The sequence below is a fragment of the Cupressus sempervirens genome, chromosome 4 (assembly GCF_028749045.1).
Source record: "Cupressus sempervirens isolate cs-2001-9-10 chromosome 4, ASM2874904v1, whole genome shotgun sequence".
NCBI lineage: Eukaryota > Viridiplantae > Streptophyta > Pinopsida > Cupressales > Cupressaceae > Cupressus > Cupressus sempervirens.
In genome coordinates this window covers 35,560,457-35,588,043 of record NC_143121.1, presented here as the reverse complement: position 1 = coordinate 35,588,043, position 27,587 = coordinate 35,560,457, and the positions used below count along the sequence as shown (strand labels likewise).

General features: G+C 30.8%; 1 protein-coding gene across 3 annotated transcripts; it reads right to left on the bottom strand.

Annotated features, from left to right (window-relative positions):
• Nucleotides 1-8,944: 8,944 nt before the first annotated feature.
• Nucleotides 8,945-12,558, bottom strand: LOC149559818 (uncharacterized). 3 transcript variants are annotated; one of them, XM_089824313.1, is made up of 7 exons: nt 12,171-12,558; nt 10,963-11,734; nt 10,287-10,415; nt 10,004-10,069; nt 9,802-9,867; nt 9,636-9,686; nt 8,945-9,476 (listed from the first exon to the last, which is right to left on the bottom strand). In XM_089824313.1, exons 2-7 carry the CDS (start codon nt 11,677-11,679, stop codon nt 9,312-9,314), a joined length of 1,194 nt encoding a protein of 397 aa, XP_089680439.1. In that variant the 5' UTR covers nt 11,680-11,734; nt 12,171-12,558; the 3' UTR covers nt 8,945-9,311. The 3 variants fall into 3 exon arrangements, with proteins under 3 accessions (XP_089680439.1, XP_089680438.1, XP_089680440.1); XM_089824312.1 differs by having other exon boundaries at nt 12,276-12,558; XM_089824314.1 differs by lacking the exon at nt 12,171-12,558 and adding an exon at nt 11,873-11,961.
• Between the last annotated feature and the right edge of the window lie 15,029 nt (nt 12,559-27,587).

Here is a 27,587-nt window from a genome sequence, read left to right as displayed (position 1 = left end):
TTGCAAAAATCTCCCTCTTTGATCTTCAACAATGACCTTTTTCAATCAGATTTCCAACATATTGTAACCTTTAGCAAGGTTTTCTCCTAGTAGAGCTCACTTCAAAAGAGTGGAAATTTTGGGTTGCCAATCCCAGGTATTTTTTCCTTTCATAGGGTTTCCACATTAATATATTAGTGTAAAATGTATGAATGTTTCTTGTGTTGCAATTTTTTTTATATGTTTTAAAATACTTTACTACGTCTTGGTAATAACTAAGATATTGCTAGATAATAAGTGGAGTTTTACTATTAGATGGTAATGCAAGGAACAATTTATTAACACTTTGTAAAAGATTGAATAAATAAGTTAAGTATTGAGTTTGATGATTATACCGAGTCATTGGAGTTAATTTCTATGATGTTTAGTGGGTACTAAATTTTTTTGAAGGAATTGTGAGATAAGTAGACATAGCTTATTCACTTCCCACCTCCCCACCCCACCCCCCAAGATAAACTTAGGGAGTAGCTAAGAACCTAGAAACTACTACTAAAAGTAGATATGGATCCCAACAAAGAAGGCCTAATGAGGTACCCAAGCATAACTAGATCTCTAAAAAGTGGAGAAATAGAGAAAACCACATTGAAATAACCCTACTCCAAAAAGAGATGGATAACATGCTGAAAAAAACTAGTGAAGGACTGAAGAAGACTCCAAACTAGGGAATGTCCCAAAAGATAGGAAGAAAAGATGATCATGTAGAAGATGTAATGATCTATCAAAAGTAATTGTTGATCAAAAGAACCTCCACTAAAATAGAACCTAACCAAGTAGAGAAGACTATAATCTACATTGATTTAGGAAGCACACAAAGGTAGACAACTGAACTCAAAAATGAAAATGGTATGAAACACCAAATCTTGAAGAGCTAATCAATTGAACCAAGGAAGCATGAGAAACAATAGAAGGACCCCCCCTAATTTAGAGAAGAATGTAGTGATAGGAAACTAGAAAAGTGGGCCAAAAGAATTACATGTCAAGGAACCATGATCAAGATTCACAAAATAATACATATGTGTGTACTAAGGTGATCAATGTCAAACACATCATGAGGCTAATTTCTTAGAAGGGACACTCACTAGACAAAGGAAAACACATCAACCCCCCATGACACTTTATCAAAGTAGTGCATGTGAAATAAGGCACAAGACATAGTGAATCTCAAGAATATAATAATCTGCATGAGTGTCCTTAGATGACACTACCTGAATCAGAAGGCAAACAAAGGAAAAAAACTAAAATAAAAATATAAATGTAGATAGGAACTTTATCTCAGTGTATTTGTAAGAATGCATACAAATAGTGTCTAAATAGACCAAAAGAGACATAAGACTGATATAAAAGATAGTAAAAGTCATGATGAATCATCTAAAGTAATGAAATTGATCCCCAAACTTGAAACAACCAAGTTATCCACCAGAATGCATAAATGCATAAGACTAAAAAATATGTGTTTGGAGAAAAATATGGAAAAACAACTAGAATCACTAGAAAGAGCTTAGAAAGACCTTTCCAATGATATGAAGATTTCCCAAATTAGAGATCAGCTGCTCAAGATATGTCTCCCAGAGTGCAAAAAGGAGCTCTAGACTTTGATAGCAAAAAAGCCATCAAAACTAAAAACTAACTATACCACTATGATAGGCTCAACAGTAGCTTTTTGGCGATATCTTTTTTGTAAGACATGGAGTTCGCATGCTTGAGATATGAGAAAAAATGTGAAGGTAGGTCAAAATAGAGCCCGAGGAGGTGACAAAAGTGTTGATGTAGTGTTGACATGGCACTGATATCAGTAAGTGACAAGCCCAAATTTAATAGTCAAATGGTTGTTGAGAAAAAAAAGCCTAAAAAATGACCCCTATCAAAAATATCTGACCGTCGACAACATAGAGTTGGGAAAGGATCAGTGCCAAAAAAAAAATCTGGTGATCAATAATAAGATGTGGCAAAAAAAATGATGTGTGGGCAATAAAACATCATATGTCATGCCAAACTAAAAAATCCACCATACAAGGTGATAAAATTGCTTACTAGAAAAGCGTAATGATCGGTGCTAGAAAATAAATCTGGTGGCCTTAAATATGCATGTGAAGGGAGGAAGGAGGGAATGGGCATGAGGAGATTATGCCAAATCCCCAAATTGTAAGTTCAAATCCTTCTACCATTAGCATTTCTCATCCACCATTGAAGGAAACTTTTTTTGTATGGAAACTCTAAAAAATGACCACCTTGAAAGGAGGCGAAATCGCAATGGAAACTCAGCTATCTATCATAAAGTTCATAAAATGGATGCCAAGTCATCTTTTTTGAATGGAGGACTTGAAGAAGAGATAAACATTGAACAACTTGATGGATTCCCTTTGATGGATGAGAAGGGTATGGTTTGCAAATTGAAAAATGCATTATATGGACAAAAAAATCACCTAAGGCTTAGTATGCAAGATTGGATAAATATTTGATAAGTTTCGGATTTGTAAAAGTTAACGTTGATAGTAACTTGTATATAAAAAAGAATAAAGATTCTTTTCTAATTGTTTTAGTATTTGTGGAAGACATTATTTTTGGATTTAATGATGAAGCTAGTAAGACATTTCCAAAAGAAATGAAGAAATAATTTGAGATGAGTATGATTGGAGAGATGAAATACTTATTGGGATTGTAGATTGTATAGAACAATTATGGAATTTTCATATCACAATCTAAGTATCATAGATATTTGTTGAGGACTTTTGGTTTGGAAAACTGTAAACCTATTAGAACACCTATGGTAATTGGTTGTAAATTATCTAGCAAAGATGAATCTCCTAGTACAGAGAAAACAAAGAACATATCTATGACTGGAAGATTGTAGTATTTGACACATACTAGACTTGATATAGCTAATGTAGTTGGAGTTGTGGTAAGATTTTTGGCAGATCCTAAATAGACACACCTTATAGTAGTGATTTTTTTCATATATTTGAAAGACACACCTGATTATGGTTTATGATATGAAAGATCATAGGATTTCACATTATGTATGCATGTTTATTCGGAAGGAAGTGTAGATGATAGAAAGAGAACCAGTGGTGGAGCATTCTTCTTGGAAGGAAGATTAGTTTCTTGGTTGAGCAAGAAACAAGACTATATTTCAAAGGTTACAATAGAAGTAAAGCATGTAGTAGTGACAAATAATTGTAATTAGATTATTTGGATGAAGTAGATACTAAAAGACATTGGATTAGAGTTTACTAAACCTATTACCACACATTGTGATAACACAAGTACATTGAGTTTGTCAAAGAATCCATTTTTGCATTCAAAGAAAAAGCACATGTATATTAAGTATCACTTTTTGAGTGAGAGTTGTAGAGAAATCTAAATCAGATCAGAATATGTTAGCATAGAGGAGAAGATAGAAGAAATATTTACAAAACCTTTGGATAAGGACATATTTTAATACTTGAGAGGTATGCTTGGGGTTATGCCCCAACATACTACATAGTAGTTAATGCAGAGGTTGCATTAGTCTAGTTGGTAGTAGAGCACTATTATTTATCTAGACTAGATGCTTGACTCTTCTCCTATGGGAGAGTATCTATGTTTGAGATGAGTCATTGAGGGATCTTGGTATTTATATGAAAATCCAATATCTCTAATTCATACCTTCAAAAAATTGAATCACAACTAACCCAACATTATATCCATGAAACATATCATCACAATCAACAATAGAAAATCCCTCCCATATGAAAATCATATTAGTAACATCACCAAAACCCTTAACCACATCAGCAAAAGATATATTCATCTTCTCATTATGAACAGCATTCTAATCGGTAACATCAACAACATGTAATCCTAGAAAAACAATAGTAAAATGTAACACCGAATCCTCATTATTATGTGAATCCTCTTTAACCTCACCATCAACAATCTAATTATCCAAAACAAGCTCCTCTACAATTTTCATGTCAAATCCATCCATCTTTACATGAAACCAAAAGACACCTTATCAATCTATGAAATCATCATGCACTTCCATGATATGTCTTCTTCTTTGCAAAATCTATCTAGCTATCCAAGCAAATGTATTTATAATGCTTATATGCCAACTCAAACAAGATAATTCTCAATCATCATTCCTCATATTAAATTCATCCCAGAATGGATCAAAGTCATACTTACAATTCCTCTCAAAGTGCAATGGTCTCACTTTGGTGATCTGATTGCAAGACATTAGTTGCCTCCCATTTGGAGATATGTTCTCCCTCTTCACAACCTCCCTCAATTCAATGATATGTTTGCAAAATGAAAATTTTGTCCCATGCATCAAGGTTTCATAACCAAATGATAGATTGGAAAGTCCTCTACAAGTGTAGGTTAGATCATAATTTTCCACCCCAAACCAAGGTCACCGACTAGTGCTCTTGAACAAACAATCCACACAAAATAATCAATACAATCACAAGAAAATCCAAATCTTCTATGATACCAAAATGATGCAGTGCAAAACTAGGTGTACCCCCTGGTAGACCCTAGAAATTCATATCCAAAAATGCACTATAAATTATCTATTTTTCCTTGGAAAACATCCAAAAGGGCATGTTTACTCCATTTTAGAAGAGAGGATCAAAGGCACTCATAAAATAAAGAATTTTTGTAGTTTCAAAGAGGACAGAGAAGGCATCTCATGAAGTAGCAATTTTTCTTCTTCGAGATGACTAAGATGAAAGGCTTGTGAAATGGTGATTTGTCATGAAATTGCACATGTACTAACATAGGGTGATTGCAAAGTAGCAATTTTTTGTTTTTGGGGAATACTATTAAGTGTGAAATGCGAAGTGGTAAATTTTTTCAAATTTGGAAGGAGTAGTCGAACCATATAGTGAAGATGAAAATGTGAATAATTCACATTTTAAAGGAAAAATAAGTCATTTAAAGTACCTCAAAGTATGAAGCATTAATTTTAGGAATGTTTTAGATGACAAGTAAGCAAAGTGGAGAAGTGGCCACTTGTGTGAAATGTCTGAAATCATAAATGAGAGTTAAATAAGAAATAAAGACAACATTTCATTAAAGGAAATAAATCATTTTATACAAAGTACCATTTTAGGATGAGGAAGGATTTGGAGAACGAGCAAGTGAGCTATGTGGTGGTGTCTACAAATTCAAAAAAAATGTAAGTTAAATATTCAGGTTGAAATTGAGCTTCTTTTCAAATGGCACCCAAGAAAGAGGTTAGTACTAAGAAAGAAGTAGCTATTAGAAAGGATTAAGCATAAAACATAGAAAAGACCATCTAGAAAATGCTCCTAGAATTATTTATTGATTCCTTTGCTACTAGAACTATGTCCATCTTTTTTAGTGAGTTTAATGGGTGTAAGGATGCAAGTCTTCTAATATATAGTAGGTCCTTATTTTAATACTTTTATGAAAAAATGATTTAAAAGAACCTAGAACTAATGCTTGGAAACTAGACCTATGCAAAATCATAGTTCCAAATGTGTATGTTGATATTGAGCTTATCAATATTTTAGTTAAATATTACAAGCTAACTATAAGAATAGGTAGAAAACCAAATGGAATGCCTTTGATAGTCATAACTAGGTCATGCATTGAATAATGTTTAGGTTTAAGTGCTCAGCCAATAACCAAAATTGGTAGAGACCAATTTAGAATTATCTATGAAAGATAGGTGAAATTTATTCTCATAAAAATTGCCCATTTTATAAATAGAGGCCAAAATAATAGGTTGATTTCAATTGAGAATATGGGTCATCATTGTAGGGATAGATTTATGGGTTTCTTCAAAAATACCTATTATGCCTAGGCTCAATTATTTAGAGCAGATTGGAAAGAGCATATTCCATTTGATTACATGTATATATGCCTATGAGGATTCAAAATCCTTACTCTTACCTATATTTTGACTTTTCTATCAAAATTAGGAGAATACTCCAAACACAACTAGCTAGGTGGAGGACTACCAAATCTTTCAAAAATTACTCTCTTCTATGTCATTTTCTATTATTTCAAAATGTTGACCAATTCAAGAGATCTTTGAAGCTGACCACAACTAATGATCAAGGTAACCCATTTCCTATTCGGATGTCATGTAGATCCTGGGATATGCTTATGATGAACGGGGATTATAAAGTGTTCATAGATGTATTTGTTGTATGGATTACTAGGTTTCTAGGAGGATCAATTATTAGGATACCCAAACATATCAAGATCATGTCGAGACCCAAAGAATACTTTCCTAATGAGAAGTATGAATTCAATTTTGGGGATTGAGTATGCAAACCTAAATTTGCATTAATCACGTTATATGTGTCTAGCAACAACCTCATTGATTACCCCAATTTGTGTCCAAGAGTGGTTTTTCTGCAGTTCATTTGGTAGGTATTTTGGATAGAAAGAGGCATTGCAACTTTGAGGAGGAAAGAGAATCATATGCTCCATTTTATCAAATTTGATGGTTTCATAATAGGATATTCACATATAAACGAGTTGTAGAAGTATATTATGAACAACTTTGGATTTCAAAGTGATAAGAGAAGGCAATATGATGCAAAGGGGCACATAATGTCTTTTATTGCAAGATATGACTACTATTTTAACATTGAAGAAGATATTGTCAGAAACTACCATATCCCTAAAATAATGCAGAGAGTAAAGAAGTGGAGAATTATGTCAAATACTGAAAATTAGAGGCTAAGTAAGGGACTTCCTCATTTCTATAATGAAATAGATATTGAGGAAATTAGGGTTGACAAGTGCATACAAGAGTTTGATAAATTATATCACGAACATATGAAGTAGAAGAAAGGAAAAGAAATTAGGCAACCTCAACCCTACTAAAAAAACAAGGAAATTGCTAATAAATGAGTCTTCTTATGAACCAAAGGCTAGTATGTTTGAACCAAATGCTACTATGTGTGATGAGTGTAAATATTTTTAATATTTATTATTTTTTAATATTAATTCACAATGAACAATATTATGGAGAATTAATTATTGAATGTGTTGATTGGGATAATTCCCAGACCTTAATAAGGATGAACTTTCTCTCTATATTTTTGTTTAGCTTAGTGATAATATTTTAGTTAAGAATTTGGGGCTACAACCACAAACTCTATCCCTCTCAATAAAATATATGGTTTTTTTTGGGTCCTATAAAACATTTTTCACATTATTTTTTGGTCTATAATTTTAATGCTTATGATATTCTAGTACATTGTGTGTGCCTATTTTAATATCTCCACACACCTTATAAGTTGTAAATGAGAGAAAAATAAGATTGTATCTATGTAGGTTGACTATTTTATATTACTATAATTATTACATGAATTATATTAATGTAATCTTGCCCTTGAGATAAATACAAGTTTGGTGGATATTCTAAAGAGATTACTCCATATGTTTTTATGAATTTTCTAATATGATATATTGTTTTTCTATACAATTATAACTTTTTTTCCACATTATATTATTCATTTTTCTTAATTTTATGAATACTTTTTTCTTCCCACTTCATAGTCAAAAATAAATTAAAATAATGTCATTTTTCTCCTAAACACATTATTTGAGATGTAAATTTATAGAATTTTTTAATTCATTCACAAGAATTTTAGCTTGCATTTGAACTTTACTCAGCTCTATCACCATTAGTCAACCACTAGGAATGTTGTTCTTGTTGTTTTCAATATTTCTGTGTGAATCTTTGAAACTTAAGGAAACATGTGTTCAAATACATAAAGAAATTATGATACTTTTATTTTTATTATCTAATATATTTTTTCAGACAAAATTTTCATTCTAGCATCTACTTCAATGTTATATTTCAAATGGACAAGGACATGTATGTACTAAGACAAAACTAAGAAAACAAAAACTACCCCATATCAAACAAATTTGAAAAGTCCACTATATAAGTAGATAATCTCTAATTTAATAATTAGGTTAACTAGAATTTCTAATATATCTAATTAAAAATAATGATGAATGTGAAGAAGACTAATAATACTGACCCTAATATTCATCAAGAATTCAATTATAATTGACATCACTTTATAATTCTTATATATATATATATGATAGAATTTATAAACTTCTGCTAAATCAATTTGTTCCTACAATATATAATTATTTATTTACATATATAATAATTTATAAACTTGTATCTTGATACCAAATGTTATAATGCTTATTGGAAATTTCAATCCAAAATTTGGTTAAATATCTTGATTTCCACTATATATACATAGAGGGGTGCATATATATTTATTGAAGAAATAAAGTCATTAGACTAATGATGAAGAGTACACTGGCACCCTCGAACTGTTACTGTTCAGAAGGTGGCTGGAAGGATGACAATATGAAGAAAACTGTTCAGTTTGATAATTATATAAATATATGAATTTACATATATATTAGTGACGAACTCCATATGTCATTCAACTCACCAGAAAAAATAAATCCATTCTGTATTAGTTGAAATCTCTTATAGCGTGTAATATCACAAGGAAATAAATCTTCTTGTGTAATATGATCAAGGCCAGACAAATCTCAATAGTTGGAATAATTGACCAAGATTTTAGATTGCAGGAAAACACTCTATAAACCCCCCAAATTTTTTATTGCGATCAGTCGAGTTTAGGTTATTAGAAATTAATCATTTTATAAGCTAAATTTCCAATCGGGTTTTTCATAAACTAACAAGTGAAGTGCATATTGCTGTTACTGAATATTATAGCAAGCTATATTTATCTCAGTTTAAAACAAGATATGCCATGAGATTTGTATATGAAACTAAAATGAAATTTGTTCAAGGAAAACAGCATGGTAATGATAATGAACATATTGCCTTACTGGTTGATCACCAAGTTAAACATCCATTAGTAATAAGAAAGGGGGCACCTGAATTTTAACATTCTCTCTTTTTTCTTTCAAGAGTCATTAAAATGGCTAAGTAATACAATCATCTTTTCCTACGGGGCAAATTTCTGCCTGCATAAGGAATGATGTACATATCCATGTTGTACTGATATCAAAGCACTCTATCTCATGTTCAGGAGCCCTAGACCACAATGATATCAGTACACAATAGGACTTGTTTACAAAAGCAATACATAGGTACTGATAACTATTATTATTATGAAGTGGAAAGAAAGGAAAGAACTAATTTGTAGCAGTTAAGAACTACTACAAAGTTATAACAACATGAAAGATAAAAGATGGTATTCAATGCATACCATATATATATATATATATATGATGAATATATTCTATCTGTAGGTACTTCCCAGAGAAGGTGACCAGTAATCTGCACCATTGTCATTAGCCACATGCAACGTGCAAGAAATGGGAACAAGGCACAATCCCCTACTCCTCAAATCTTGCCTTGCTTCATTACTCTCTTTTTGCTCAGAAGATCCCCATCCTTTCTGATCCTGCCCATTAAAAAATTAGGGTTATGAATAATAATTTATTGCCCTCTGAATTCCACTATAGATTTGTCCCATACCCACAAATGAATATAATACATATGACTATTGATTCTTGCTAGATATCACATATTAATTTAGAGTTTTTTAAAGAAAGAATTATACCCCTTGTGCCGTGCTGCTACAGCCAGTCTTCATGTATGGCATACTCAGAGCCTGTAGGGAAAATGACAAAGAAGAAATGTATTAGAAACTCTTCTGACACTGAGATTGTTCTGATTATTCTTCATGCTCTTATTTTGTATTGGAAAAAAAAACTATATTTTTATACCCGGACTTGCTCTTGAAGGAATTTAATATAGCCAATGGCTTCCAGTAGCACAGATGCAGTGTCAGTCTGTAAATATACCCATCACAGTTTTCAATAACAAAAAAATGGTGTTTTTTCAAAGACTGAAAACTGTCTGAAATGTTTTCAAGGGACCCATTTGGATCATAGATATAATTAGCATTGTATTGGGTCATGATAATACCTTTCCAAAGGGAGATACTAGCTGTTGTAAAGCTGTGATTCTATCTCCCAGTTTTTCCTTTCTGACCTACAATCAGGTTAAAAAATGGTAATTAGAGTACATAATAATATTTTCAGCTGTCTGTCAAAGTCACTTTTTGCAAAGGATGAGGGGTTCATTATTGATTGCGGAGCGAAGTGATGAAAACATCATTGAAGAGTTCATAGAAAAGTGGGAAGATAAAACATCAGAAACATGAGTTTTCTCTTGCCATCCATAAATAAGAATTTTAGTATTTGCTAACCTTGAATGTGGAAAGTGAGGAATTAGGCTCTAGGCGAGGCCTTTTAAAAACTGTATCTGATGTGCTTTCATGGTTTGCACCGCCGCTTCTCTTCTGCTCAGGGCTTGAATCTGAACCTCCATGGAGAGACTAAACAGAACAAAACATAAAATTCAGAAACCATAGTACATGTTAATATATTTTAGGATTTCTAGTTTAAACTTTTGAATCAATGTTTAGTAGTTTCAATTATACTTACAACTTATTTTATGCTAATTTTGGATCACTGACTCTAGTTCATTATTCTGATAATGGATCACATAGTTGATCCAAAACATAAATTCCAAAAGACGAACACAATGAAAATATGAAAGCCTTCAATCATAAAACCAAACTTTCGAATCAATGTCAATATGTTTTAAGGTTTCTAGTTTCAATTTTGGAATCAGTGTTTGTCTTTCCAATCATACTTCATAATCTATTTTCTTGATTTTCTCTTCTCTAACTCATTATTCTGACGATAGGTAAAATTTGATTCCAAAAGATGAACACAACTAAAATTTAAAAGCTCCTTCAAGCATAGAATCTTAAAAAGAAAAAAACAGAAGATTACATTTGTACATGAATACCATTCAAAAAAAAAAAACTTAAAAGAATATTATTCTATGAGAGAAAGAACGAGTCATGGCAAGCTCACCATGGCTCTACTCTGATGGCTGTTTTGTAGTTTTTTTGTTCCTTCCAAGTAACCATGAGAGTGTGGTCTGTGAAGCCTCATTTCTGATGGCTTAGAGTTGAGAAATTCCATTACAGGCATGTTCATGTTCAAGTAGTTGTTGCTACCAAAATTGAGAAGACTAGAGGAAAGCTTGGAGGGTATAGAAGGAAGAAATGCATGGGCAGCATGAATACTATTATAGTCATGATGCATAGGCCCAAGATGGTGGGATTTGAAGATTGTCTTGCTATCAATCATATTGGGCAGGCCTGGTTCATTGGCTTTATAAGAATCTGATGGTCCATATCCTTGCAAGAATGTGGAAGGAGAATTGGCAGTGCTGTAACTGGGCATGGACATGAATTCATCCTTAACACTGCTAAGTTGAAACTGAGGCAAAATTGGCATGTCTAATCCAGAGTGTGAGTATGAGCTTGGAGACATTGACCAACTCCCCATATCTGATATGGTACAACTGTGATGCATCCTATCATCAAGAAGTTGTAAGTTGAAACTAGGAAGAGGTGAGACGTGCTGCTTTCCTCCTATGCTGCTTGACAAATTCAGACTATCATCTGGCTGAAAATTAGGGCTCCTCATCTCCCAAGGACCATGACCATGACCAGACATTTCAGCTTCCATTTTCTTCAGATGATTCTGATCACACTCCTGATTCAGCAACTGCTGCTCATTCATATGTACTTCATTCAGATGTGGAGCAAAGTTGTTTTGATCATTGCCTGAACCATCCCTGCATGAAAACTCACCACCAACAGAATCAGACATGTTAAACTTCTAATGTTCTTCTTCTTCCAAACCCTGGACGATAAAAAAGAAAGAAATTATATTAAGTCTATTAGATTTCTACAATCCATATCAATGTATATACACTTTCTGAGATTGACTCTGTCATTTTTTTAGCACCAATGTTTCGGATCCTTTTCTCTCCTACATCGTAATGATGGATCATATAGTATAAGGAAAAACGTTTGTACTAATTTTTTTCAGACAATCCATCCCAGGAAGAATATATACAAGAAATTGTATTTTACTATGCACTAGTCCGGACCATGAGAATCTCATTCAAAAAACAAAGGCTAACAAACTAGGTTCTAGGGCCTAGAACTGCAATTTTTAAAGGCCTTCCATGCTTTCCTGCAAGACCCAATAGAGGACCAATACCATACCAGTACCATGTAAAGTAAAGATGCCAAAATCATGTATGTATGAGCTCTGAATCAAGATATCTATTGCCCCAATAAGCTCTTTTTTTTCTAGGTCAAGACTCTTACATGAGAAAATCTTGATGCCAGACTTGGCTATCTGGGACTCCTCCAAAAGAACCCATCTGTACACTAGATTCTAGCAAAGAGCCCGGATGATCTACAAGTTCCTGATGACCCAAGTTATTAGATTCCATTTGTATAGAAATATGTACTATACCCAAGCACTCAATCTTCCTTTCCTTTGCTTTGCTTTGCTTCTGATTAACTAAAAAACTTACGCAACCAACCAACCATTCAGTGTAACAAGTCTTTGAGCCTGCCCCTACATACAGACCGGATTCTTCAGCTTAGATCAGGTCCTTAAATGCTTGACTTTCTTTTATACTTGCATCCCATGGACCTTAAGACAAGGATTAAGGATTGAATGAATGAATGACTTGTTGGGTCTACCTACTTCTAGTCTTTGGATTCGTCATGTTGGATGATTTGATTTGATCTAGGGACTCATATTCTTTGCCATGGCTCCATGACAAGTGTATGATGAGGATGATCCTTGCATACCCATATTAAAAAATTACAAATGAAGAATAGTTATAATAGTTAGAGTGACTTGTTGATGAGAATCAGTCCTGTCATGTATTAAACAGTTATCACATTCTCAATGATGATAACTAGTGGCCAACAAGCGAACCCCAGCAGGATATATCGTAGTCCTTTCTACAGTGAAAAGGAATACAGACGGTGATCACTCAACTCTATTAATACATGTCTATAACAACCCTACTTTGGTCTCAACTTTTTGCAATTTAATATTATATGACTACCCTTTGTATCTCTCTACTCGTGGTCCATGACAATGAAATAATAAAAAGGTGGTAAGAGAAAGAAAGACAGAAGAGACTACCTTTATATAATTCTATGGGGGCAAGTGCTGAGGATGAATAATTCATTTGTGTTTTGATTTTTACATTGCTTTCCTATTCAAGGAAATGGCAAGTTTGATAAAGATTGGGATTTCAATTTAATATTTCTTAGGCTATGAAGGAAATAGAACATTAGATGAATATGGAGAATTCATTGTTTCTCTAAGATTCTAAATTGTTTCTCTAGGATTCTAAATGGTTTCAACCATTATAACTATTATAAGATTGGATGAGAAGCTTTCTTAAAAGATTATGAAGGGAATTTTTCTTTTTTCTTTTTATTATTTAGTATAAGATTGTGAGATGATTTATTTTACTTTTAGCTTTTAAGTTCTTTATGAGTATAAAAGGTTAGAGCTATCTTGGTTTCTTATTATGGAAAATGGTAGATTTGTATTGATAATGTTTGAAACTAGTATTTGATTGATTATTTTTTATTTGTACTAATATCATTTTAATTAAAAAAATATTTTGTTGAAATTTCTAAATTCATTTTTTAGATTAAGAAGATTTGATAAACTTATTGACATCCATGATCTCTTGTCAACATACATTTTTAAGACTTCAAATGTTATAAATTTTATATTAGACTCTCAACATTTAAATTTATTATAATTCCACAAGTTCATGGTATTGATTGTAACTGATTTCTGGATTCAAACATGTTATACTCCATGCTATAGATTGTTTAATTTCTAGATTCAAACCTGTAAGAAATTTCCAATCTTTCCCCTTCAAGTAATTTCTTACATTCTATGATGAATCATAGTGGAACTTGAAACATTTTTACGTACAAAATTATTCAAACATCAATTACAATCACTTTCAACAATCTTTTGTGAAATGTACTTTTCATTATTCCATTTAAAAAAATATTTTATACTTTACTTGAAATACACGTGTTCTTGTCATATACACATTTATATGTGTACATACATACATACACATACATATACATATACATATACATATACATACACATATACACATGAATACATTTATTTTTTAATTTATTACATTAATTTAAGTCATTTTAACATTACTAAATAAATAAAATCATTTGACAAATATGAGATTTTTACTTAATACAACTCTAGTTATGATAATATCATCACGATTCAACTTTATAGTTTTTAGTCATCTTTAGATTAAATAATACACTTAATATTCATTACATTTATGTAATACTTATTAAAAAATAAAAATAAACTAAAGATTAATTTATATAAAATCTAATTCATATATATTTAATTACATATATTTACTAAATAAATATTTTTTTATTAGAATAAATGATAAGCAATTATACTATTATTATTCAAAAGATATAAAATTTAATCATTAATTAATTTGATCATTAATTAAAACTATGATATTAATTTGCACATATTTAAATAATGATTAAATGAAATAAACAAAAATATCTTACCCATATACTCAATACATATGCTAGAAAATTAGATCTAATATTTTTCTTAAAAACTATCCTCCAAAATTTTCACCAAATTTTTAATGAGAAAAAACATTAAATATTTCCATTAGAGAAAAATATTCTAGAATTGAATCATAGGGAAAAACTTAAGTAGTTGTCATAGCATAAGAGAATCAATTATTTTATGGCTATCAATGCTGGAGTAAAAACGGGTTTATGATATACAAGAGATAATTTCGTAGAGAATCATCTATATTTCAAGGAAATTATATATTCACTACCTCGATTAAGTGATTTATAAAATACAATGCAACATGGGCAATCGTGCCAACTCTACAAATAATAAAAATAAAAGTCTTTTAATAACAAAGTCTGAAATTGAATTCCTCTCATCTATATATATACAATATACATATACTAGAGACCCATATTAAAGAAAGTTCAAAAATTCTTAGAGCATAGGTGAATATATCACTTGTAATGTAAACAAGTGTTACATATGCTTAATAGTGCTTAATAGTGACAGAATTGCTTGAATTAGTGGATTGTAATTCATTAATATGATATATGAAAATAATATAAAATTTTATGTAATATATTTAATTAATAAATAAGTATAATTTTTTAAAAAAATATTCAATTGATAAATCAAGTATTGTTCATTGTTGGTTGATTGATCTAAAACTAATTTAGAATTCTGCACGATGAATGTAATAGTATTGCCTAGCACACACACAATAATATGAGTTGCTAAATTTAATAAATCAAATGTTTGTATAGTTTTCATCATTGGTGAAGTTTCATTATACTATTTAAATATATGAGCATGCGTGTAAGGATAATAAATACAACGATAAACACATGTAAATTGGGATAAAGAGTTATGGTTAATGTAATAATATTAAATTAGTGAGTAATTTGTTTATATTTGATTTTTGAAATATTGAGAGATATCAATATTCTCTATGCTAGAAATAAATGATTATTATGCATAGGAATTATTATAATGGAAAATGATTACACCATTTTTTTAACATATTAGAAGTACATGTTTAATATTGTGTTGGTAAAAATGAGTCTTCAAAATGTGAAGATGAATTTCTATATGTTGTAGGCATGTGTATATAATTTTATGATTTTTTAGCACTCACTTTAGTGTGTTTTCATAGTAGGATTTCATATGATTCTTAATGTATACCTAAATTCAAATAAGAGTCCTCCATTAATTTAATCTTGTTTAAAATTGGAGCAATCTCTTATTTATATGTGTGTTCCTATATCTAAATCCCCCAATCCAATAATTTATCCCATCACCTAGGCCCTATGTTAGTATTTTTTTAATATTCATGTTTTGTTCTAGCCTAAAAATCTGTTATATCTTGTAATCAAACATCCCCAAATTGTTTGGGACCTATGATCCTCATTTGAGCTCTAATTGAGTGGAACATAATGCCTAGGACATTGTTCTCCTTGGAAAATAATGCCTAAGGCATTGTGTTCCCCAAATATTTAGTTAAAATTGGAATCAAGATAACACATTAGTGATTTAGTGGGGTAGTTGGAAATTTATAGTTAGCATACTTGAGTTTTAACCCTTGATTTATTGTGAGAGGTATATAAACATCCCAAATTTCCTCATTTTGGTATCCATTATCAACAAAAAAATGAAATTATGAAGCATACATCAAGTTCAAGCATTCAAGTTAAAGATTTTAATGCAAGTATCCAAGAATTCAAGATCTAGAATTCCTCTTAAGAACTTTAGGTCCTCTTCTCCATGGATCAAGCTTAAGGAGTTGTTTATCAAGGAATGAGATACACACACATTTAGATTCATAAAAGTCTTCTTTATTATGTTGTAATGTAGAGCCTAATCAAACTTCGAGGTTAATATTTTACCACTTTATTTGGTGTCGTTCTCCCCTACATTATTACTATAGGGGTTTTGGGGCAATGCTAAAAATGGGGTCAAGAGGCAATGCCCCTTGCGGGGTCTTGTGGAAATGCCCCATGTATGCTATTACTATTATAAAAATGAATTTACTATTATAAAATGTGTCATCTATTAGTTTTCTATTGTATGACTTATTTTGGCCCTAATTTTGTGAGTGGAAAAAGCTTGTATATAATGGCTTGGAGTAGGGATTTCATAATGTACGATAAGATTGTAGCTTCTTGCATCAATATTGTGTTGTAATGGATTATAAATTCTAATAATTTTGTAATCACTGAATAATAATGATATTGGACTCATTGTTTGGTGGATGTAACTCATGGGTTGGGTGAACCACATTAAATCTTTGTGTCTTGTGTTCTCTTTTGTGCAATTTATTATTTTTTGATATTGGTTATATTTGCATGTAATTTTTATTTTTGTTCATGGTTAATCCTAACATCTTCTTCTCAATCAAACATTGTTGAAAACTACAATATCTACAACATACAGTTTTTCCTTTTGTATTTTTGTTTTTGTTTTTTATATATTAATTCAAATCTATTTCATTAATAGATGTGATTGGCTTCAAAGAAAAATTTGCATTTCCAAGGTATGACATTGTAATGGCCTAAATTTTCACCCTTGTGTAAATTATCAATCTACACTACACCTACCTAGCCTAAGACTCAATTTATATGCAACATGAACCATCTATTTGCATTCACCAAGTCATTTTATTCTCTCAAATCTTAGCCATGTGATCTAGACAACTCAAGATGAGTATATGTTGTAGAGAAGTCTACATAACATGTGATCATCTACAAATCTAAAGAAGTGCAGATAATTGTTGAGACATTTAAAAATATAGGTTATTCAATTCATTAAGTTACAAGTTCTTCTACCATGCACCTAAATTTAATTATTTAATTTATATAATTCATCCTTCTAATAAATTCTTCCAAATAAAAATTCCATTCAAACTAAATTAATAATATCTAAATCTCACCTCATTCATGTCTTCGATTTCACACTTCCACCTCATTATCCACCTCACCATGTCACATAATTTTTTATTATTTTACTTATTAATTTGCAATTTCTTTTCAACAACCCAAATATCTAGTTGTTATATGGGTAAGAAGAGTTTTTTCCTCCAACCAAATAAGTTACATATCTAGTAAAATATCCTTCCTAAACAACAAACTAAGCCACTTGTCAAAAGTGAGGGGACAAATAGAATATGTAATCTCATCTCCAACCATTTGAAACTAGCTTGGACACATGACATAAATAATATTGTGTCACCAATAACCTAAGCTTATCACTTGTCCACCCCAACCTCTTTCTAACCTTCTCGTACATATGTCACTCAATTAGCTCCTCCAATTGACAATTGATATTTTATTGTTTAAGAGGTTACCTTCTGTACCTAATTGCATCTTGGTCATTCAAATCAAGCAAATCAAATCTTGATCTTCCATTGGTGCCACCTCAACTCCAAGCCTTGGGAACTATATGAATAGGCTTCATTTTTGTAAAGAAGGGATCTACTTTGTATTCACATACCAGAAGCATGCTATTTTGATATTTTCATCCATATTAGCTTACATTTATATTACCTTGCATCATAGTTTTAATCTATTTCCATATAATAGATTAAGTGTAGCTTTTCAATTTGTTATCATGCAATTAGCTACATATTAGCTTTTAGATACACTTTCTACATTTCATTTTAATATTGAATCATGCAATAGAACCCACTTTACACACACACACACACACACACACACACACACACACACACACACATGTCTACACACACACACACACACACACACACACACACACACACACACACACACACACACACATACATATATGGGTAAAAGTAAAAAGTTATGTCACCTCTCAATTTGACTTATCAAAACAACTAAATTTGAGTATTTCTATCTAAAAATGAATTTTGTTCAAACATATGATCTGTAGTGCCTACCCCTAGTTCACATTTTGTTTTAATTGCCAAACTCTTTTAGGCCAGTTTTATACTTGATGTTTAGTAGCATTACTTTCAGATTATTAGATGTTGTTTTACACTCAATTTATTATATGATGAGATTACTTGGTACTCTATATTTCATGCATGTATGATGATTATTCAACGTTTTCAATTATCGATGATGATTAGTTAGATGGTTTATTATCACATGTGCTTTTTTATGGATACTTACCCCATACTGCATGTGTATGGTGTGCGTGTTTGTTTTCTTTATGTATGGTGTTTCTAATGTGGTTAAGGAAGGGAGTCGTAGTCACCTGCTAGTCGGGATCTACACGATGCACCACTTCCTGCCATTGTCTCTTTAGCTTAGAATATTGCGTCTGTACATGCGTGGATTTTATGCAGGTTGCAGGTACCGGGTATCGACTTCCCTGAATTGCCAGGATGAGCGTACCCTATCGCATTATCTCAATGGTAAGAGAGGGGAGATAAACTCTTAAGTCCAATTCCTAAACCCTTTAGCCAATTGTCCTAATTGATAATTAGGGCAAGTATCTAAGTTAAGTACCCTCCGAATGCATCAAATGATGTTATTTCGTGATTATAACCCTTTTGTTTGATTTAGTATGTATTTTTCTATGATGGGTTTTCGTATGTTGCTTTATGAGTCCTTGATGTATTTTCTATTAATTAAGTTTAATTAAAAGGATTAATTAATGATTTAATTTAATAGAAAATTATTATGATATTTTAATAATTGATTATATTTAATTAATTGAGAAATCAATTAAATAAAAAGAATTAAATTTGGAAATATAAATTTTAAGTATAATTTTAGAATGTGATAATATTTATTTAATTTAATAATAATATATATTTAGAGTTCATTTTTTTAATAAATGCTAAATATTATTATAAATTGAATTAATAAATATTTTATCAATTAAAGTTTCTTAAATAAATTAAAAGTGGGAAAGATATTAAATTATTAAAGGTTTCTAGATCGCATGATCTAAGCATGAGTTTAAATATAAAAGAAATTAATTAAAATGATTAATTAATGATTTAATTTAATAGAAGATTATTATGATATTTTAATATTTAATTATATTTAATTAATTCAGAAATTAACTAAATAAAAAGAATTAAATTTAGAGATAAAAGTTTAAGGATAATTTAGAACATTATAATATTTATTTAATTTAATAATAATATATTTAGAGTTCATTTTTAAATAAATGCTAAATATTATTGTTATTTAAGTTAATTAAATATTTTATCAATTAAGTTCTAAAATAAAGTAAAAAGTGAAAATATATTAATTATTAAAAGTTGTAAGATTGCATGATGCGAGCATGTGTTGAAAATAAAGAAATTAATTAAAAAGATAAAATAAGAGGAAATTATAATATTATTTTAATCTCATAAAGTGCGCTTGGGATTAAAAGTAATAAAGATTAAAAATAGAAGTCAAGTGGAATATTAAATAAAGTTATTTAATGATTCATTTAATATGCATTAAAAAGAAAAAACAAAGATTAATAAAAAGATAATTATGAGTTAACTCAGTGGAGCAAAGAGTCCTCTTGGGTGAACGCACAATTAGTGTCCCGATTTGAGGAGAAAACTCTTTATCACAACTTGGGGGTTCATTTTTTTTGAAGAGAGCAGATATTGGACACGGGATTTGGGAACAATGGTTGGAGACGAATTTTGGAAGTGAATCTTCTCTCAATTCTCGGAAGGTTGCGTGTTAGCATCAGGTTCAGGCAGGGTCTTGTGTTTTGATCACTAATTGAATTAAGCAAGATGGTGTTCCAGTCTTCTTTGTGATTGTTAAAATCAAGTCTCTGGGCTTCATGACATGAATCTCTTGTTCTTGGTTCTGAATCTTCGATAATTGTATTGTTAAAATATGTCTAGAAAGAAAATATATATATATATATATATATATATAGAAATTAGAAAATTTGAATGGATTGAAAATATTTCTCTTATCAGATCAATATTGTAAATGTTATTAAAAGTAATTAAAATAATAAAATATGTGTATATAAATTTGTTTTATTAAATTTTGTTAATTACAAAATTATAATAAAGTAAATTAGATTTTATTAAGTAGGAAAGCTTTGTTTATTTTTAAATTTATATTTGAAAAGAATTGGTTATAAAATGTAGTATCTGTATAAAATTTATAAAATAAATTTATTTATTTAAAAATTTTATTTTACAAACATAATAATTATGATAAAATATTTTATAATAATAATAATAAAAAAAGGAAGTAATTTAAAATTTATTTTTATATGGGGGTGGGGGGGGTCGTTGACCCACACCCCCACCCGTCCTTTCACTGCTGCGTGTCGCAGTAGATACTGCTGCGGCAGCAGTACTGCTGCGACAGCAGGTACTGTTGACGCAGTAGTACCTAGCTGCAACAGCAGCCGGTAGCGATTTAATATCGCTTGTTCATATTTTGTTCTGATTTATTAGTTAGGTTATGATAAAGTTTTATATATTTAGTTTAATTATATATATATATATATATTTATGCATTATTAATATTTATTAAATATTATTTAATAAATGAATGTTTATCATAGTTGTTATTATTGAATTAATTAATGATTATGAATATTATTTATTAGAGAATTTTGTTAATAGACATTGTTTATTAATTATTTATTTATTATTAAATAAATAATTATTATTAATTTAGTAAGGTAAATTGGTTTTGGGATTAACTAAGTTAATAAGAAATATCATAATTATGTTATTATAAAAATAAAAAAAAATTGATTATTAATGAAATCGAGATTTTTATTATTAATTTAATAATCAATTATTATTATTTTAATAATTAATAAATGATTATTATTGGGTCAAGATTTATCTAAGACAAGAATGAGTTAACTCGTAAAGTAAACTATGAAAACTTATTACTTAAAATATATATGAAACTGGGAATAGAGACCTTACATTGGCTCAATAGTATATTATCAACCAATTTGAAATACGAGATTATTTACTTGAACTCTACACTAAAATTGAAACCCTCTTGTTTAACTCAAACTATGTGTTTTCTAATTCAACCAAACTGTAGATTGTCCTTTTTATGTGTTCTTTGTACTGCTTATGTTTGGGGGTGTTGGGGGTTGTTCTAGTACTGACCAGTTTAGGTTGTTACTAGAGGCTCGGGGTTGTGAATGTGATGTTATGATGATTTGGTCTCGATCTTTCTTAACCCGACCATGGTAATGTGATGGAGTGCTCTATGACATGATTGCATTTACTAGTTGTTATTGCTTTTAGTCTTCTTGTGTGAAGCTGAGGTGTATGTTTATGAGATACTTGACTTAACCATTTTCGAGTCTCGATCAGTTATATTTGATAACCATTTTTGAGTCATCGATCAGTTATACTTGGATTGCTTTTCGGTCGCTTGAGAGGACTGAAGTGTTTGTTATGTTCTTGATGATGTCATGTGTTGACTTGACCATTTTGGAGTCTTTGATCAGTATTGTGATTTATTATTGGGATACTTTCTGGTTGCTCATTGGAGAACCATTGGATTTTTGTGATTTATCATTGATGCCTTCAGTTGCTGATAAAGAACTGTTGTGATCATATGATTATTATTTGATGCTTACCTGTTGCTCATGAAGAACTGATGTAAATTTTGTGGATTATCTTTTATGATGTTTTTCAGTTGCTTGTATAGGACTGAGGTGATTTTATTATGATTCTTTGATTTGTGACTTCATGAGCCTAGGGTAGGTTATCTATGTGTAGTGTCAGGAAGTGGCTTGCAATGGGGATTGGGGCCCTAAGAGGCTGCCTGGAGTAACCCATTGTAAGTTGTGTTAACAAGTGAAAACATCTCACCTAAATACTGACTTAAATGAACCTAATAAGATAATTGTATGTTCTCTCCCATGCCATGAGTGCTAGTACAGGCTAGGATGGGGTAGAGAGAACGCTTGGTTACGACCTTGCATTCTGCAGTATGCCTCGTCAGTACGAGAGGATACTAGTGGCCGCAGGAATCACTAGGGACCCGGGATTCCTAAGGGATTGCTCGGGTAACTTCTACGTGACTTTTGTGATGACACTTTCCCGCTTGCATAGCAGGTTTCCTACATGTCTTTGTGGTGCCTCTGGGTCTAGATGTCTATCTATGTTGAAACCTTTGCGTTAGTGTACTTTTAGGATTTTCCAGACTTAGAGAGTACTTGTGTTTTGTGTTTTGATACCTTGTTTGGGACTTGAGACTATCTCCTCAGCGCGGTGGGAGTGGACCATTTAGGTTCCACGTGGTCGGGTGGTAGTGCTTTTTACTCTTACCATTGAGATCCGTCTGTGGTCACCGTGGCTGGAGCTTTCTTGGTTGACATTTACCTTCACTATATTCTTGGATTATTATGATGGATGGTTAGATTTTATGATAGATGTTTTATCATTATGGATGTATGGATGTATCAGGTATGTTATTAGTTTCATTCATTTTACTGTACTTTGTATCATGGATCTGAGGATGATGTATCTTTATCTTTACATATGTATATTCTTTTAAGCCTTTCATACCCTGTGATATGTACAGTGGATGATTGAGCATTCCGAATTAAATTGCCAAGAGGCATTCAGAACAAATGTATATTATGGACATTGGACTTTCTTATTATTCTTTCATGTGGATGTGGTAGTTGTTAGACTTAGAATTAATTAAATTTAAATGTGACTCAACGTCTTGGGATCCTTAAGTAATGTAACTTGTGATGTATGTTTGTTGATGATTACATGTTATTGCTTCCGCTACTATGTGTTTGATGTGTATGATATACATTCTTACTTAAAAAAAAAAAAAAATGTTTAGCAAACTTAGTGAAACTCTAGGTTAATTCTTTTGGATCCCTTGGCGGGGCGTTACATATGGTATCAGAGCCAGGTTTCTACATTGGGAGCTCTGGGTATATTGGAACGCCACTAGTGTTAACTAGTTGAACAAAAAGGAAAACTTTAAACTATTATGTGTATCTCTTTCAAACTGAAACTTGAAGCTAGTTGAACTAAAACATAACTTAAATTGTTAGTTGCATATTTTTCATACTTCAACACTTAGACTTCAAACTGAAATTATACTTAAACCAAAATTATAGACAAACTGAAAATTGAAACTAGCTTGTTTGTAAAATATGTATCTGTTGTCTATGTTTTAAAGTAGTGTTCTTTTGATTATCCTTGGGAGTATTATGTTTAGAGAGTTTAGGTGATCGATTTCAATATTTGTTAGGAAGGATGCATGTTGGATCAATATGGTTTTCGGTTTATTATTAAACCAGAATTATATTGCTCTAAGTGATTTAAAGTTATATATGTATGCTTATGATACCATCTTGTATCTGGATATTATTGTAGGATGATATCTGGGGCGAGATCTTCTATTATAAGCCATAGCCCAGACCATGGTGAAGGCCATGGACGAGACAGAGCTATCAATTTCCATGAGTCTATCCATGAAGAACCTATCCAAGATGGGAATAGGGAAGAGCATGTCAGTGAACATCAGGAAGAGTACTGTAGAGAGCAACAAGTTGTCTCTAAGGAGGATGATCTGAGGCAAATGTTGCAGACCATCATTGATCGCCTACCTCCTATTCATGACCATGATAGAGCACCTCGGGCAGGACTTGAGCATAGACCTAAGAGCATGAACTCTCGTCAAGCTCGTAATGCATGGCGTAATAAGCCCCACCAGCGTTACCAGCCATATCTGGGTAATCAAGGTGTAGGTGGCAATAGGAAACCTTCTTCTGGGGGTAACCAACGGCAGGAAGGTACTTATCCTCCAGCACAGTGTGGTGGCGATGGTTCCAATGCTAGGAACTATCACAAGGTTCATCACAACAAGCCCAACCAGCATGATCGACAGTCTCAGAGTGTTCAACCTTATCCTAGTGGGGGTAGTTTCTTGCAGTCTAGTGCACCTAAAGTTCAGAGGAGCTTCGAGGGAGAGTGTTTCACATGTAGACAACGGGGACACAAGGTGTCTAATTTTCCTCAAAAGAAACCTCAACCCTTGGATCAGAGACCCGCAGCTTCAGAACCTACGATTGGTGATATGGATAGATCCCAAAGAGTGTTCTCAGTGGAGACATATCCTCCTGCAGGGGAAAGGTTTCCATTGGACCCACACAACGAGACCCTTAGTTTTATCATTCATGTACGCTTCCAGGAGTAAGCTTAAGTCTAGGGGGGGTGGATGTAGTGCCTACCCCTAGTTCACATTTTGTTTTAATTGCCAAACTCTTTTAGGCCAATTTTATACTTGATGTTTAGTAGCATTACTTTCAGATTATCAGATGTTGTTTTACACTCAATTTATTATATGATGAGATTACTTGGTACTCTATATTTCATGCATGTATGATGATTATTCAACGTTTTCAATTATCGATGATGATTAGTTAGATGGTTTATTATCACATGTGCCTTTTTATGGATACTTACCCCATACTGCATGTGTATGGTGTGCGTGTTTGTTTTCTTTATGTATGGTGTTTCTAATGTGGTTAAGGAAGGGAGTCGTAGTCACCTGCTAGTCGGGATCTACACGATGCACCACTTCCTGCCATTGTCTCTTTAGCTTAGAATATTGCGTCTGTACATGCGTGGATTTTATGCAGGTTGCAGGTACCGGGTATCGACTTCCCTGAATTGCCAGGATGAGCGTACCCTATCGCATTATCTCAATGGTAAGAGAGGGGAGATAAACTCTTAAGTCCAATTCCTAAACCCTTTAGCCAATTGTCCTAATTGATAATTAGGGCAAGTATCTGAGTTAAGTACCCTCCGAATGCATCAAATGATGTTATTTCGTGATTATAACCCTTTTGTTTGATTTAGTATGTATTTTTCTATGATGGGTTTTCGTATGTTGCTTTATGAGTCCTTGATGTATTTTCTATTAATTAAGTTTAATTAAAAGGATTAATTAATGATTTAATTTAATAGAAAATTATTATGATATTTTAATAATTGATTATATTTAATTAATTGAGAAATTAATTAAATAAAAAGAATTAAATTTGGAAATATAAATTTTAAGTATAATTTTAGAATGTGATAATATTTATTTAATTTAATAATAATATATATTTAGAGTTCATTTTTTTAATAAATGCTAAATATTATTATAAATTGAATTAATAAATATTTTATCAATTAAAGTTTCTTAAATAAATTAAAAGTGAGAAAGATATTAAATTATTAAAGGTTTCTAGATCGCATGATCTAAGCATGAGTTTAAATATAAAAAAAATTAATTAAAATGATTAATTAATGATTTAATTTAATAGAAGATTATTATGATATTTTAATATTTAATTATATTTAATTAATTCAGAAATTAACTAAATAAAAAGAATTAAATTTAGAGATAAAAGTTTAAGGATAATTTAGAACATTATAATATTTATTTAATTTAATAATAATATATTTAGAGTTCATTTTTAAATAAATGCTAAATATTATTGTTATTTAAGTTAATTAAATATTTTATCAATTAAGTTCTAAAATAAAGTAAAAAGTGAAAATATATTAATTATTAAAAGTTGTAAGATTGCATGATGCGAGCATGTGTTGAAAATAAAGAAATTAATTAAAAAGATAAAATAAGAGGAAATTATAATATTATTTTAATCTCATAAAGTGCGCATGGGATTAAAAGTAATAAAGATTAAAAATAGAAGTCAAGTGGAATATTAAATAAAGTTATTTAATGATTCATTTAATATGCATTAAAAAGAAAAAGCAAAGATTAATAAAAAGATAATTATGAGTTAACTCAGTGGAGCAAAGAGTCCTCTTGGGTGAACGCACAATTAGTGTCCCGATTTGAGGAGAAAACTCTTTATCACAACTTGGGGGTTCATTTTTTTTGAAGAGAGCAGATATTGGACACGGGATTTGAGAACAAAGGTTGGAGACGAATTTTGGAAGTGAATCTTCTCTCAATTCTCGGAAGGTTGCGTGTTAGCATCAGGTTCAGGTAGGGTCTTGTGTTTTGATCACTAATTGAATTAAGCAAGATGGTGTTCCAGTCTTCTTTGTGATTGTTAAAATCAAGTCTCTGGGCTTCATGACATGAATCTCTTGTTCTTGGTTTTGAATCTTCGATAATTGTATTGTTAAAATATGTCTAGAAAGAAAAAAAAAAAAAAAAAAAAAAATATATATATATATATATATATATATATAGAAATTAGAAAATTTGAATGGATTGAAAATATTTCTCTTATCAGATCAATATTGTAAATGTTATTAAAAGTAATTAAAATAATAAAATATGTGTATATAAATTTGTTTTATTAAATTTTGTTAATTACAAAATTATAATAAAGTAAATTAGATTTTATTAAGTAGGAAAGCTTTGTTTATTTTTAAATTTATATTTGAAAAGAATTGGTTATAAAATGTAGTATCTGTATAAAATTTATAAAATAAATTTATTTATTTAAAAATTTTATTTTACAAACATAATAATTATGATAAAATATTTTATAATAATAATAATAAAAAAAGGAAGTAATTTAAAATTTATTTTTATATGGGGATGGGGGGGGTCGTTGACCCACACCCCCACCCGTCCTTTCACTGCCGCGTGTCGCAGTAGATACTGCTGCGACAGCAGGTACTGCTGCGGCAGCAGTACTGCTGCGACAGCAGGTACTGCTGACGCAGTAGTACCTAGCTGCGACAGCAGCCGGTAGCGATTTAATATCGCTTGTTCATATTTTGTTCTGATTTATTAGTTAGGTTATGATAAAGTTTTATATATTCAGTTTAATTATATATATATATATAAATATTTATGCATTATTCATATTTATTAAATATTATTTAATAAATGAATGTTTATCATAGTTGTTATTATTGAATTAATTAATGATTATGAATATTATTTATTAGAGAATTTTGTTAATAGACATTGTTTATTAATTATTTATTTATTATTAAATAAATAATTATTATTAATTTAGTAAGGTAAATTGGTTTTGGGATTAACTAAGTTAATAAGAAATATCATAAT